At 42.8% G+C, this 15,627-nt stretch overlaps 1 protein-coding gene across 5 annotated transcripts in view; it reads right to left on the bottom strand.

The window, feature by feature from the left end:
• Positions 1-15,627, bottom strand: part of LOC106603798 (vasodilator-stimulated phosphoprotein) — a 75,800-nt gene that overhangs the window by 6,306 nt on the left and 53,867 nt on the right. For 2 of the 5 annotated variants that reach the window (XR_014392218.1, XM_045717304.2), the window contains exons 9-12: positions 15,384-15,426; positions 15,001-15,105; positions 10,015-10,084; positions 9,542-9,599 (exon numbers count right to left, since the gene is read on the bottom strand). Coding sequence is in view for 3 of the 5 variants with exons in the window: in XM_045717304.2 (XP_045573260.1) it covers positions 9,542-9,599; positions 10,015-10,084; positions 15,001-15,105; positions 15,384-15,426 (276 nt within the window). In the remaining 2 variants the exon portion in view is untranslated. Of the gene's footprint in view, positions 1-4,623; positions 7,062-9,541; positions 9,600-10,014; positions 10,085-15,000; positions 15,106-15,383; positions 15,427-15,627 lie in introns of those variants that run through there. The other 3 variants (XM_014197912.3, XM_014197913.3, XR_014392219.1) reach the window with 3 other exon arrangements.

Here is a 15,627-nt window from a genome sequence, read left to right as displayed (position 1 = left end):
CATGTGAGCTCTGGAACTCCACCTCCGACAGGCAGTTCGTCAGTTCACCCAGACATTTCCATTCCTCGACTGACACCAGAACGTAACGAACTGCTCACCGAGCACAGCATGGGCCGTCCGGACCGTTATGCTCTTTTGCTATTCCAAGAGTGTGTATCCAAAGAAAGATACCACGAGTGGGCACAGAATACCAATTGGGATGGATCCAGAGGCAAATTTGGCTTACCAGTAAATCTCCGAGTGTTCATCATGAAAAATGTGTCTCAGATGTTTCTCTCCTTGAGTGATGCAACCCGAAAAAGCATAAAAGATAGGTTAAATGAATATTTGAGGAAGCCAAGGAAGTCTGGATATGGCATGGCCTGTTTTCCTTGAATTAGGCATATGGCTACAGTATGTTTATTTAACTAGGCAAGTCCGTTAAGAACAAATTCTTATTTTCAATGACGGCCTAGGAACAGTGGGTTAACTGCCTTGCTCAGGGGCAGAACGACAGATTTGTAACTTGTCAGCTAGGGGATTCGAACTTGCTCTAACCACTAGGCTACCCTGCTGCCCCATATAGGCTAGTAAAATTATAGTTGCCTTGTTTTGTTTTTTTTGTCACACTTTACAGTGGCCTAATAAACATCTACATTTTGAAAGTATTTTTGTATTTGTATCGAACTCAATAATATACATTCTCCTATTGTAGATAGGGGCCGTCATTGTAAATAGGAATTTGTTCTTAACTGACTTGCCTAGTTAAATAAAGGTTAAATAAAAAAAATATATATAATAAATATATAATAAAAGATGCTGTGTTTTAATTTTTTTGAATACAGTACTGGGCTTACAGTAGTGATGGACTTAGGTCACAATCAATTCATGCCTTGAATGAGCTATTAAATTGGGTAGCTGAAACTCTCATAATAGCTCATTAGTGATCGAAACGACTTCGACTGAGACACGCAAAACCATTTGAATTTGTATATGCAAGCGATTACATCGCAGAAGTTGGTGTTACTCAGAAAGAAAACATGGCTACAAGATTTTAAAAAATATATAAAACGAAAATACCCTGTAGAAACGACATAAAAGGGCTATAGGCGGGTTTAAACGAGTACGCCAGCCGTTCCACTAAAATCACAATGTTTACCATTTATAGGCCTTTGGTCATGTTACAAAGGGTGTTTATTAAATTGAAACCATCAAATGTCGGCCTTTAACCGTCCGAATATTTCATACAATATTTGGCACATATTTCTATGAAATGTATGGCTTGAAATGTAATGATGGATGTTTTAGGTAGGCTATAGGCTTACATAGGCCACTGTAAAATGCATTTGTGCTTTTATTGGAATAGAAACGCCATCATATCAATCCATTTAATGCAGTTAAAATAAATCGTGAATAATAAATGCCAGTTAGCCCTATCATCTTATTTTCGTGAAGGGAATAGGGCTACATAATCTCAAACTGCAGCGATCAAATGATTTGCGCACAGAAGCAAGCACCAACAAGCTGGAGAATGGAATATATTTGATTGGCAAATTGCATATTATTAGAAACCTTGACATGATCACAATCCTAACATCTGGTCTGTATCACAGGAGGTTGGTGGCACCTTACTTGGGGAGAACGGGCTCGTGGTAATGACTGGAGCGGGGTCTTTGGAATGGTATCAAATACATCAAACATATGGTTTCCAAGTATTTACTGCCATTCCATTTGCTCCGTTCCTGCCATTATTATGAGCTATTCTCAGCAGCCTCCACTGCTCTGCATGCAACTGAAAAGTCACATTTGTAGGAATTATTCCTTGCTGTTAAATACATCAGCGTCTCGTCAGCAACACTAAAAAAGTACTTCCGGGTCACAGAATTTCATAACTGTTCAAAATAAAAGCCCCCCATGTAGAAAAGTGTGAATAACCTGTATATATTCTTGGAAAATGAAAAATAATTGTCTATCCATTAACAACGATTCATATTTGTTCATATTTAAGAGACATTTGCATTAAATGTGGGTTTTAAAACATGTTCCAACAATTAAGTGACACCATCGAAGCCGGTGTTTGGAGGATGGCACCGGTGTTGTTAGGCAAACCGTGCCAATATATCCTCCAAACACCTGCGTCGAGGGTATTATCACTTTTATACAATGGGTTACTAGCATATTCAAATAATGATTGACAGATCTTCATTACATTTTTATTTTGATTTATTTATTCATACTATTTCATCCTTCCACAAGATATAGTATCGAAACAAATCTAGGGTTGCTCCCAAACCGGCTGGTCTTTCGTTCTATTGGTACGGTTGCCAGAGACGCGACCCAGTCCTGTCTTTATGTTCTGTATCTATGGACAGAACAGTTCTAAATGTTCCATTGTCATGCTGGCTGGAAACGTTCTTATTGCTAGCTACAGTCACGTCAAACTGTGCAGACAGTAGCTTCATTTGCATTTGTTTAAGCTGTTTCTAGTGACATTTATTTGGATACATCCATGACAATGAGCTAATGAGGTGCGATTTCGCCTGGCATAGAAAATGTGCTCTCTCATCAGGACACTGTTGTTCAGGGGAGATAACCAAAAACACAGCTAACACAATAACGTCAAACTGAAGCTGGAAAGACTGCAAACTAGCTGCCAGTTGTACTGTTAGAGGGGCAGTTACTTTAGAAGTTATTGTAGTCATATCGTTTTCTTCACTGCATTGCAGGCATTAGCTGGCAAAATACCATGTTACCACTGTCTAATAATGTATGTTAAAAAAGAATGATAGCAAAAATGTGTTATGTAAAAATTATTTCATACTCCACATTTAGGGGGGGCCACAAGGGGGTCCAAAATTGTTGTCACAGGGGCACTGCCACCCCCCCGAACCGCTAGTGGATACAGAACAAAAGACAATGACTGGGTCACATCTCTGGCAACTGAACACTCACACTTGACCTTTTTTCCCCTTCTACTTGCTCTGACCTTGCTGTTAGCTACTTTATTGGTGAAAAATGTACTTACTATGTGATATGTGGTTGCCTCACCTAGCCCTCTTAAGACGAATGCACTAACTGTAAGTCACTCTGGATAAGAGCATCTGCTATATGACAATGTAAAATGAGTTTAAATGAAGGAATGTCAACTGCTCAGAGAAGACCCTCAGACTGACAACTTAATATGCAAAATGTACACACCTCTGAGGCTAAAGACCCTGCTTCTGATCTTCACCCTGATGTAGCTAATAGTTCATATGATGGACTGTCAGTGGTGCAGCTCAATCAAATCTCACAAACCCTAAATATTGGGAATGAATACTACCACTTAAAGACAGAAAGTTGGGGTAGAGGTTTATCAAATGAGGAAATCGTAAACTATGAAAAATGCTGCTCATCTGAGCAAGGATACATAAGCAAGGATACACTGAAATGTGTTTTGCCAGACAAGGCAAATTTTGGAGGGTTCAGGCGTACTCCAAATAATAGTGTGTTATGTTAACTCGTGACGAATGGGAGAGGGTCCATTCAGAAACAAGGCCTTTGGAAAAAGTTCTCATGGGAGGCCTATTTGCACCGCTGAGAACTTCAGTTGTGGTGTTTATGTGCGCTTGTTCTCTAAAGTAGTCTTATGAGAGGGCAATGTGAATACCCTTTCTCACAATGGCATGGCATGTTTTACATGAGTTACCGGAGTAAATTACTTAGTTGAAAGAAGTTAAGGTTAAGCTTGAACGATATAGCAGACTGATGAAATTAAGCTATATGCTTAATTATGAAGTGATATAGTGGTGGTGGGCACCAATATCGATAATTTGATATCAATTCTGTTTGATATGAGCAAGGCATATCGTGATATTGGTTTAGTCTTTGTTGTCCTACACTATTCTCTCTAAAAAATACCTGACTGTTCCTGCATGCACAAAGACATCACACAGACCAAACATTTTTCCTGTACAGTGCTATATTTGTACCAAAGTGTTCAGGCACCCGATTTTAAGCTATTTGACCACAGTAAAAGGCCAGCAACATTCCGTATTATTCAGAGTCCCATTAAATGACACCATATAATAAGTCTACAGACCCTACTAAGTATTCCCAACCACACTTTTACATTGGCATATAGCATAGCTTTTTTTCTCTATAAAGGCAATATGTAATTTGTAGACCTACAGTGTTTTGCATTAGGAGTAATGAAATGTGTGGACTAGAAAGGACTGCTGGGTATTTAGACCACATTCATCCAACAAATAACACCACATTTAGACAGACTCGAGTGCTAGATCAATAGGGGCGGCAGGGTAGCCTTGTAGTTAGAGCGTTGGACTAGTGAACAAAAGGCTGCAAGTTCAAATCCCCGAGCTGACAAGGTACAAATCTGCCTTTCTGCCCCTGAACAGGCAGTTAGGCCGTCATTGAAAATAAGAATTTGTTCTTAACGGACTTGCCTAGTAAAATAAATAAAAATAGGGTCTGTAGAATATTGTTTGTTACATGGCACCAGCCATTTCTCAATATGCTCCACCTTATGTGAGTGGTAATTATCTTAGGTTTAGATTTTTCCCCGATGATGCCATGAAGCTTAATGTTAAATACGTCCCTCATGGTCTCTCCCCCCAGCCCAAACCAACAGATGAGACGAACCAGTTTGATTCAAGAAACAGCTGTATTTGACCAGAAAGGCATCTCCAATCCAGTGTCTTTACAGCATTTTCTCACACACAACATTTCAGTGTAAAAATCCTTCACTCTAATAATAGAAAATCACCTTCAATAAATCCAAAATAACAATTATAATGTATCTAAAAAATTAAACAAAAGATACCTCCCACTGGGAACAGACTTCATTTCAATGTTTAGTTATGATTTACATTTGGTTGAGTTGTCAGCTAATGTGAATTCAAAGTGAAATAAACAACAAATGTCACCATGTCATTGAATTTAGACAAAAAGTTGGGTAAAAGAAAAAGACAAAATTCCCTTAAGTTTATGATGTTTTGCAAATCCAATCAGTATTCCATGTTGACTCAACCTCCTCACATGGATTTTTGTTGTTGTTGAAATGACATGGAAACAATGTTGATTCAACCAGTTTTTTCCCAGTGGGCTTCTATTTTCATTACCACAGAATTTCCAATGGAAATAGAAAACCATAAGGATTTTTTAAAGTACTACATTTTTTAGCTTAATCTATAGGATTGTAAGAGTGCTCAGGAGGTGAGGCAGATTTGCATTAGCGAAGATTGGCATCTCTATCGGACGAGGCCACAGAGGCAGCTAACATAATGGGTATTAAGTATCTTTATAAGAACATACAAAGTCGAGTAAGAGTCCCTGTCGCACAGTGATATGTAGCAGTTACCTGCACTGCAGCAGAATCATACCAGGTACAGTTCCCTGCCTGCTCTCCTCTTCTCCCCTCTCTACCCTTTTCTTATGTGCTTACTAGAAGAGTAGGCAGTGTTAGGAGTGTAGAAAAAGAATGGACAGAACACGCATGGTTCCCCATGTCATTGGGAAATGGATATGGTTGGCAACCTGTTGGATGTGCTGCACAGGGAGCTAGGAAATGTCACGGACATCGGAGTGCTTAAGAATTCATTCTTCATTCTTAAATAGATACAATTAAAATAATCTAAGATCCTATCAGCAATAGTCAATTGCTTTTAGAGGATAATGCCCATTCTAATCATTCTGTTTCTGTGACTAGGTGAGAATTGTCACCGTATACCAAAATCGACCCCTGACCCTATGCACTTGTGGAGATCTGAAAGGATAAGATAGACATAAGTAATATGGTAATAGTTTCAACATGCTCTCTGATTGGATTTGTGTAAGCAATATGGCATCCAGCCAATCTTCTCACAACTCCACTAGTGAAGAAGGGAGGCAAAGGTTGTAGAGGATAGGGGTTGGTTTGGGATTGGACCTGTTTGTCATCCATAGGTGGTCTGCTGCGGTCCTCTGTGCTAAATGCTAAGGAGAAGTGGGCATGGTGACTATTATAGGACCTGTTGCAGACGGTCCCATCTAGCACTAATTGATATGCTTCCTCTAATCCCTGAGGTTGAAAAAAAAAAAATACAATTGATGTGAGGTGTAGCAAGAGCTCAGAGGAGTTGGCAACCTGTTCGCTATTACATTATAAGGTGGTTGAAGTTTCCTTAAGTACAGTTCTAGGATTTAGCTTCCTCTTCCCCAAACTTAACCATAAGTGGAGAAAATGCAAAACTGACCCAAGATCAGGGTCTAGGAACAACTTCACCCTACTCCTATTAGGTGTAGTAGACAGACAGACATATATTTAATCAGATCTCCGTTAATGTTGCAAGCTGGGACTTGTAGTTCCCCGACTGTTCCTGGGTTGTACAGAGTCTACAGAAAAAGGCAGGCCCTCGGATCCAATTCTCCTGTTTCACAGCTCCACCGTGTGGTCAACCGCTGCAGCTGAACCATTTCCCCACAGATAGGTTGGTGTGAGACTTTGAAATGTGCGACTGTTGACAATGTACTGTGTTGCGATGGTGTGGTTGACGGTATTCCCTGAATTCTCTGCATCAGGTTTGGGCTCAATTCGAATTGAAGTCAGTAAATTCAGAAAGTGAATTTAAAATCCAAAATGTGTAAAACTTGACATAAATAGCTTCATGATTTAAATTAGATGCCTTTTTTTCAATAATTGAATTGGAATTTCAGTTGACTGCCTTCAATTCGAACTGAGCCAAACCTTGCTCTGCACTAGTGAAAAGTAAGGCCAGATATGTCCAGGTAAGATATGGGCGTTGACTTGGGAGGCAGGGAGAGAGTAGAGTAAGGTAGGCAGTGATGGTGTAGCGAGAGAGGAGCACAGCACAGCAGAGCTCTGGAAACCATAAGACAAACAAGAAAAACGTCCCCCCAAAAAGTTTGGAAGACTGACGATTGGTACAGTCCTAAATGTATAGGTATGTGTGTGTGTAACATTGAAGGAAATATATGAGCCATCCACCCCTCCATATGGCCATCTCTCCCTTTCTTCCTTCCCCCCCGTGGCTGTATGTTGAGAGACTATACTGGTCCTCTCTTTTGTAGCTCCTGGATAAATGCTGAAAGAGAATTCATGAGAAAGAGAAAAGGCACCAAAATTCCTTAATTAGTCATTATATAAAAAGTCTAAATATATGATTCCTAATATGTGAATTGAGAGAATAATATAAAACAAAGAGAAGTAGTTTTAAAGTATTCAGACCCCTTGACTTTTTCCAAATTTTGTTACATAACACTCTTATTCTAAATGGAATTAAATCGTTTTTTCCCCTCATCAACCATAATGACAAAGCACAAACAGTTTTTCCCCCAGCAAATTTCAAAAAAATAAAAACAGAAATATCACATTTACATAAGTATTCAGACCCTTTACTCAGTACTATTTTAAAGCAGCTTTGGCAGCGAATACAGCCTCGACTCTTCTTGGGTATGACGCTACAAGCTTGGCACACTTGTATTTGGGGAGTTTCTCTCATTCTTCTCTGCAGATCCTCTCAAGCTCTGTCAGGTTGGATGGGGAGCATCGCTGCACAGCTATTTTCAGGTCTCTCCAGAGATGTTTGATCGGGTTCAAGTCCGTGCTCTGGCTGGGCCACTCAAGGACATTGTCAGAGACTTGTCCCGAAGCCACGCCTGCGTGGTCTTGGCTGTGTGCTTAGGGTCATTGTCCTGTTGGAAGATGAACCTTCGCCCCAGTCTGAAGTCCTGAGCGCTCTGGAGCAGGTTTTCATCAAGGATCTCTCTGTATTTTACTCTGTCCATCTTTCCCTTGATCCTGTCTAGTCTCCCAGTCCCTGTCGCTGAAAAACATCCCCCACAGCATGATGCTGCCATCACCATGCTTCACCGTAGGGATGGTGCCAGGTTTCCTCCAGATGTGACACTTGGCATTCAGGTTTTATCAGACCAGAGAATCTTGTTTCTTGTGGTCTGAGAGTCTTTAGGTGCCTTTTGGCAAACTCCAAGCCGGTTTTCATGTGCCTTTTACTAAGGAGTGGCCTCCATCTGGCCACTACCATAAAGGCCTGATTGATGGAGTGCTGCATAGATGGTTGTCCTTCTGGGCGTTTCTCCCATTTCCACAGAGGAACTCTGGAGCTCTGTCAGAGTGACCATCGGGTTCTTGGTCACCTCCCTGACCAAGGCCCTTCTCCCCAGATTGCTCAGTTTGGCCGGGCGGCCAGCTCAAGGAAGAGTCTTGGTGGTTTCAAACCTCTTACATTTAAGGGACCTTCAATGCTGCAGACATTTTTTGATACCCTTCCCCAGATCTGTGCCTCGACACAATCCTGTCTCGGCGCTCTACGGACAATTCCTTCAACCTCATGGCTTGGTTTTTGCTCTGACATGCACTGTCAACTGTGGGACCATATATAGACAGGTGTGTGCCTCTCCAAATCATGTCCAATCAATTGAATTTACCACAGGTGGACTCCAATCAAGTTGTAGAAACATCTCAAAGATGATCAATGGAAACAGGATGTACCTGAGCTCAATTTCAAGTCTCATAGCAAAGGGTCTGAATACTTATGCAAATCAGGTATTTGTTCTTTATTTTTAACACATTTGCAAACATTTCTAAAAACCTGTTTTCATTTGTCATTATGGGGTATTGTGTGTAGATTGATTAAACATTTTTTTTAAATCCATAATCCTGTTAAGTAACAAAATGTGGAAATAGTTAAGCGGTCTGCATACTTTCCCTAATGCACTGTATGTAGTGTTAGAGCACAGGAGGGTGGTGGCACCTTAATTGGGGAGGACGGGATCATGGTAATGGCTGGAGTGGAATAAGTGTAATGTTATGAAATACAACAAACACATGGGTTCAAAGGGTTTGATGCCATTCCATATGTTCCGTTCCAGTCATTATTATGAGCCGTCCTCCCCTCAGCAGCCTCCACTGTGTTAGCGGCATATTTTTATTTATTTATTTCACCTTTATTTAACCAGGTAGGCAAGTTGAGAACAAGTTCTCATTTACAATTGCGACCTGGCCAAGATAAAGCAAAGCAGTTCGACAACATACAACAACACAGAGTTACACATGGAGTAAAACAAACATACAGTCAATAATACAGTAGAAAAATATGTCTATATACAATGTGAGCAAATGAGGTGAGATAAGGGAGGTAAAGGCAAAAAATGGCCATGGTGGCAAAGTAAATACAATATAGCAAGTAAAACACTGGAATGGTAGATTTGTAGTAGAAGAAAGTGCAAAGTAGAAATATAAATAATGGGGTGCAAAGGAGCAAAATAAATAAAATAAATAAATACAGTAGGGGAAGAGGTAGTTGTTTGGGCTAAATTATAGATGGGCTATGTACAGGTGCAGTGATCTGTGAGCTGCTCTGACAGCTGGTGCTTAAAGCTAGTGAGGGAGATAAGTGTTTCCAATAGTATATGAATATAATAGTATATGAATATACTATTGCGGCTGGAGCAACATTGTATTGTGATTCTTATTGACTGTACTGCTAAAGACACCAAAATACAAGCTAGCTCCTTGAAATGGATGGACAAATCAGGAACTCACCACAGATTATTTCATCCTTCACTTTATGGAGCTCTTTTCGCACTTCCTCAAGGATGTCCTAAACACACAAATCATCATCATCATCTTCTTCTTCATCATCACAGTCATTGTCATTCTGATCATCGCCAATCAATTAAGCATATATTCTGAAACCAAGAACACCTGCTTTCCCACCAATAAAATAAATGTAATAGTGTTAACTGACAATTTTCATTTATTTTAAATTTAACCTTTATTTAACTAAATTCTTATTTACAATGACGGCCTACCCTGGCCAAACCCGGACAACGCTGGGCCAATTGTGCGCCATCCTATGGGACTCCCAATCACGGCTGGATGTGATTCAGCCTGGATGATGCCAATAGTCATCCTCATCTAACACGATCAGTAGGGGAGCAGTGGCCACCCTGTTATCTCTAGCCTACAAACCAATAATCCTTTTAACAACATGAACAGGTAATGGTGGAGCTCACCTGTTTGATTCTTTCCATCTCTGTGTCTTCACTGCCTGTGCTGTCTGTGGTGCTGTTCACTGCCTTCATCCTGAGCGAGAGAGAGAGAGAGAGAGAGAGAGATAGATACAGAGAGATACAGAGAGATACAGAGAGATACAGAGAGAGAGAGATACAGAGAGAGAGAGAGAGAGAGAGAGAGAGAGAGAGAGAGAAAGAGAGAGAGAGAGAGAGAGAGAGGTGTGAGGAGGGAGAAAGAAAAAAGGAGTGAATGGAGAGAGAGAGAGGGCAACAACAAACCCCAAGGATATGGAAGCTCAGTTCGGGCAACAGTAGCGGGTTGTTGTGCTGCCATGGCAACAGATGACGATCTTGACAGGAGCCACGGACCAGCCATCTTGTCACCGTGTTAACAGCAGAAGCGCCACGGAAAGCTGCAGACTGTTGTACCAACATAGAAACTTAAGTACTTTCAATGGTCAGTGTATTATTTTTAGTATTGGAGGTTGAAACCATTTCACTGAATGGGTCAAATTTGCCTACATTAGTTGCAATGGTTTGTTCCAACCAAGCACTAGTACACCAGACTGAATTTATCATAGCCACTGGCCTTGAGTGAATCAGTTTTGTTTCCACATCTGAGGAAGAGAGAATTGTTTTACTCAAGTGGTGACTTGAGCGAAACCCCAGTCCAGAAACATACCCTAACCCTTTGGCACTTGACGTAGATCTGAAAAAACTGGATAAGTATAAGTAATATGGTAGTTCCACCACCTTGTCCTCTGATACGCAAGGTGGAATTTTCACCATATTGCTTATACATATCCAATCCATTCAAATCTATACCAGTGCCTAGGGTGTACAGAAGGTTGTTTCTGGGCCGTGCCCCGGACTAGGGTTCTGTCATTAGCAGAAGCTGGACAGAAACGCTTAGTCAGAAGACATAGTAAAGACACACACAGCAGGCTCAAAGCAAGGCGGCAGCAAAAAACACAATTTACTGAAACCATCTCTTGCGCTTTTCCTGTGATACTTTTAAAAATCTCAGCAAGACCGAAAAGACAAAAACATTGAGTACTAAAGATGTGGCCAGGCCTTGAGGATTGCTAGGCCCTAAAGCAGTGTTTCCCAATCCTGGTCATTTATGTATATATTTTCCCCTAACACTAATTAACACACTTGATTCAACCAATCAATCATCATCAAGCATTTGATTAGAATCAGGTGTGTTAGTGCTATAGCAAAAACAAAGATGTGCAAAGTTCACAGCTATACACAGCATTGTGTTGCATAACCACTTGGCACAGCAAGCCGCACATAGCACAAGAGGCAACACAGCGCTGTTGTCAGTTCACTCCAGGGTGAAACTGCTAAGTACAGATCTAGGATCAGCTTCCCACCCCTAATCCTAAACTTAACCATGAGTGTGGAAAATTACCCAAGATCAGTGCTAGGGGGAACTTCACCCTACACCTAGTGAGTAGTGCTGAGCGATAAACCAACATTTTGGGTTATTAAACAACTAAACTCAGCAAAAAAAGAAATGTCCCTTTTTCAGGACCCTGTCTTTCAAAGATAATTCGTAAAAATACAAACAATTTCACAAATCGTCACTGTAAAGGATTTAAACACTGTTTCCCATGCTTGTTCAATGAACCATAAACAATTAATGAACATGCACCTGTGGAACGGTCATTAAGACACTAACAGCTTACAGATGGTAGGCAATTAAGGTCACAGTTATGAAAACTTAGGACACTAAATTGGCCTTTCTACTGACCCAGGGTCCATGCTCATCTGCGTGAATGTGCCTTAGGCATGCTGCAAGGAGGCATGCAGATGTGGCCAGGGCAATAAATTGCAATGTCCGTACAGTGAGATGCCTAAGACAGCGCTACAGGGAGACAGGACGGACATCTGATCGTCCTCGCAGTGGCAGACCACGTGTAACAACACCTGCACAGGATCGGTACATCCAAACATCACACCTGCGGGTCAGGCACAGTATGGCAACAATAACTGCCCGAGTTACACCAGGAACGCGCAAACCCTTCAGCTCAGACTGTCCGCAATAGGTTGAGAGAGGCTGGACTAAGGGCTTGTAGGCCTGTTCCTCACCAGACATCACCGGCAACAACGTCACCTATAGGCCCAAACCCACCGTCGCTGGACCAGGCAGGACTGGCAAAAAGTGCTCTTCACTGATGAGTTGCGGTTTTGTCTCACCAGGGGCGACGGTCGGATTTGCGTTTATCGTCGAAGGAATGAACGTTACACCGAGGCCTGTACTCTGGAGCGGGATCGATTTGGAGGTGGAGGGTCCATCATGGTCTGGGGCGGTGTGTCACAGCATCATCGGACTGAGCTTGTTGTCATTGCAGGCAATCTCAACGCTGTGCGTTACAGGGAAGACATTCTCCTCTTTCTGCAGGCTCATCCTGACATGACCCTCCAGCATGACAATGCCACTAACCATAATCCTCGTTCTGTGTGTGATTTCCTGCAAGACAGGAATGTCAGTGTTCTGCCATGGCCAGCGAAGAGCCCGGATCTCAATCCCATTGAGCACGTCTGGGACCTGTTGGATCGGAGGGAGAGGGCTAGGGCCATTCCCCCCCAGAAATGTCCGGGAACTTGCAGGTGCCTTGGTGGAAGAGTGGGGTAACATCTCACAGCAAGAACTGGTAAATCTGGTGCAGTCCATGAGGAAGAGATGCACTGCAGTACAAAATGCAGCTGGTGGCCACACCAGATTCTGACTGTTACTTTTGACCCCCCCCCCCTTTATTCAGGGCCACATTATTCAACTTCTGTTAGTCACATGTCTGTGGAAATTGTTCAGTTTGTCTCAGTTGTTGAATCTTATGTTCATACGAATATTTACACATGTTAAGTTTGCTGAAAACAAACGAAGTTGACAGTGAGAGGATGTTTATTTTTTTGTTGAGTTTAGTTGATGGACGTTGGTTCAATTTGTTTGAATTCCATTTAGTTCGTTTTTTTCCCCCTGTGAGCTCAATGCAGAGTTTCTCTAGATATAAATTATATCAAGCCTGAACACTGCGAGATAGTAGGGAGTTGTAGTTTCCAACAGGCCAATATTCTACATAGTTTAGCTTTGAAAACGAGTCAATTAACTGCAATGACCATAATTCATTGCGTGCATGCTTAAACTTGTCTGGTCTGTACAGAGTAATCCACAGAGAAGAGAGAACGCGAGATTGAGAGGGATAGAAAACAGTTGCTTCACGAACCGGGAAGTACATGATCTAAGTGATTGATAAGATGACGACGGTGAAGAAGGCAGATGTTTTACGTGCCCACAACCGATGGTGTTTTTTTTTGTTCATTTATTTGCGTTGTTTGTAACTTATTTTTTTACTTATTTTGTACATAATGTTGCTGCTACCATCTCTTATGACCGAAAATAACTTCTGGACATCAGGACTGCGATTACTCACCACGGACTGGCAGAAGAGTGAGTTCGTTCATTCACAAGGCTGCAGGGCCAGACGAATTACCAGGACGTGTACATTCACAAGGCCCCAGGGCCAGACGGATTACCAGGACGCATACTGCGAGTATGCGCTGACCAACTGGCAAGTGTCTTCACTGACATTTTCAATCTCTCCCTGTCCGAGTCTGTAATACCAACATGTCTTAGGCAGACCACCATAGTGCCTGTGCCCAAGAACACTAAGGTAACCTGCCTAAACGACTACCGACCCATAGCACTCACGTCTGTAGTCATGAAGTGCTTTGAAAGGCACCATTATCCCACAAACCCTAGACCCACTCCAATTTGCATACCGCCCTAACAGATCCACAGATGATGCAATCTCTATTGCACACCACACGACCCTTTCCCACCTAGACAAAAGGAACACCTATGTGAGAATGCTATTCATTGACTACAGCTCAGCATTCAACACCATAGTGCCCTCAAAGCTCCTCAATAAGCTAAGGACCCTGGGACTAAACACCTCCCTCTGCAACTGGATCCTAGACTTCCTGATGGGCCGCCCCCAGGTTGTAAGGTTAGGTAACAATACATCCGCCATGCTGATCCTCAACACAGGGGCCCCTCAGGTGTGCGTGCTCAGTCCCCTCCTGTACTCCCTGTTCATTCATGACTGCACGGCCAGGCACGACTCCAACACCATCATTAAGTTTGCCGATGACACAACAGTGGTAGGCCTGATCCTCGACAACAACGAGACAGCCTATAGGGAGGTCAGAGACCTGGCCGTGTGGTGCCAGGACAACAACCTCTAACCTCAATGTGATCAAGACAGAGGAGATGATTGTGGACTACAGGAAAAAGAGGACCGAGCACGCCCCCATTCTCATCAAAGGGGCTCCGGTGGAGCAGGTTGAGAGCTTCAAGTTCCTTTGGTGTCCACATCACCAACAAACTAACATGGTCCAAGCACACCAAGACAGTCGTGATGAGGGCACGACAAAACTTATTCCCCCTCAGGAAACTAAAAAGGTTTGGCATGGGTCCTCAGATCCTCAAAATGTTCTACAGCTGCACCCGAGGGCAGCCTGACTGATTGCATCACTGCCTGGTATGGCAACTGCTCGGCCTCCGACCGCAAGGCACTACAGAGGGTAGTGCATACGGCCCAGTACATCACTGGGGCCAAGCTTCCTGCCATCCAGGACCTCTATACTAGGCGGTGTCAGAGGAAGGCCCTAAAAATTGTCAAAGACTCCAGCCACCCTAGTCAGACTGTTCTCTCTGCTACCACACGGCAAGCTGTACCAGAGCGCCAAGTCTAGGTCCAAGAGGCTTCTAAACAGCTTCTACCCCCCAGACCATAAGACCCTTGAACACCTAATCAAATGGCTACCCAGATTTGCATTGCCACCCCCCCCCCCCCCCCCCCGACTTCAAAAAGCACTCGTCGCTCAGCACTAGTGAGCCTGTAGCATAGCTGCAGACAGACATGGAGTCCCGGCATAAGGGAAAAGCTTGTGGGGGGGGGGGTAAATAGGGGGTACCTGGACACTGGGGTAGAGGATGGAGAAGGGGGAACGGGAGGAAGGGCAGAGGTGGTGGGGCTTGGGCTGCTCTCCTGCACCTGGGTCTTGGTGATCGAGTTAGTCCTGTTTGAGACATGCAAGATTTTCTCTCAAACACACTCGCTTTACAGTGCCAGAAAGATGGGATAGAGGGGCAGGGCCGGCTCCACGGGGGGGCACAGATGGAATTTGTGCCCACCCAGTTCTGTCTCTTCAAAGTAAACATAAAAACAGTTATTGTAGTGAATTAATAAACTGGGGGGGGGGGGGGGGGGAGACTGTAATTTCCTGCACCACAGGTATGAGAGACAGAGTGTTGGTGTTTATTGTGTGGACATTCAACAGATGGGTGTATTCCCTACCTTGGCATGGTGGCGGATTTCTCCCACGGTCTCCTGAGGGTGTCTGTCATGGCAAAAGGAGATCATAAAAATGATGAAACATCAAAATCTATATTGTTTATGAGCTATATTATACTTTATTCAATACAAAGGCCAACAACCAGTGCTTCACAGCTCAAATCAGACAAAGGATAGATCATTCATATGAGGAAAAGAGATCTGGGTTGTATTCATTAGTGCACACTGTAGCAAAAGAAAAGGAAAA

Source organism: Salmo salar, chromosome 04 (assembly GCF_965601325.2).
Source record: "Salmo salar chromosome 04, fSalSal1, whole genome shotgun sequence".
Taxonomy (NCBI): domain Eukaryota; kingdom Metazoa; phylum Chordata; class Actinopteri; order Salmoniformes; family Salmonidae; genus Salmo; species Salmo salar.
The sequence above is the reverse complement of the archived record's forward strand: the minus strand, read 5'-3'. Positions and strand labels throughout refer to the sequence as shown.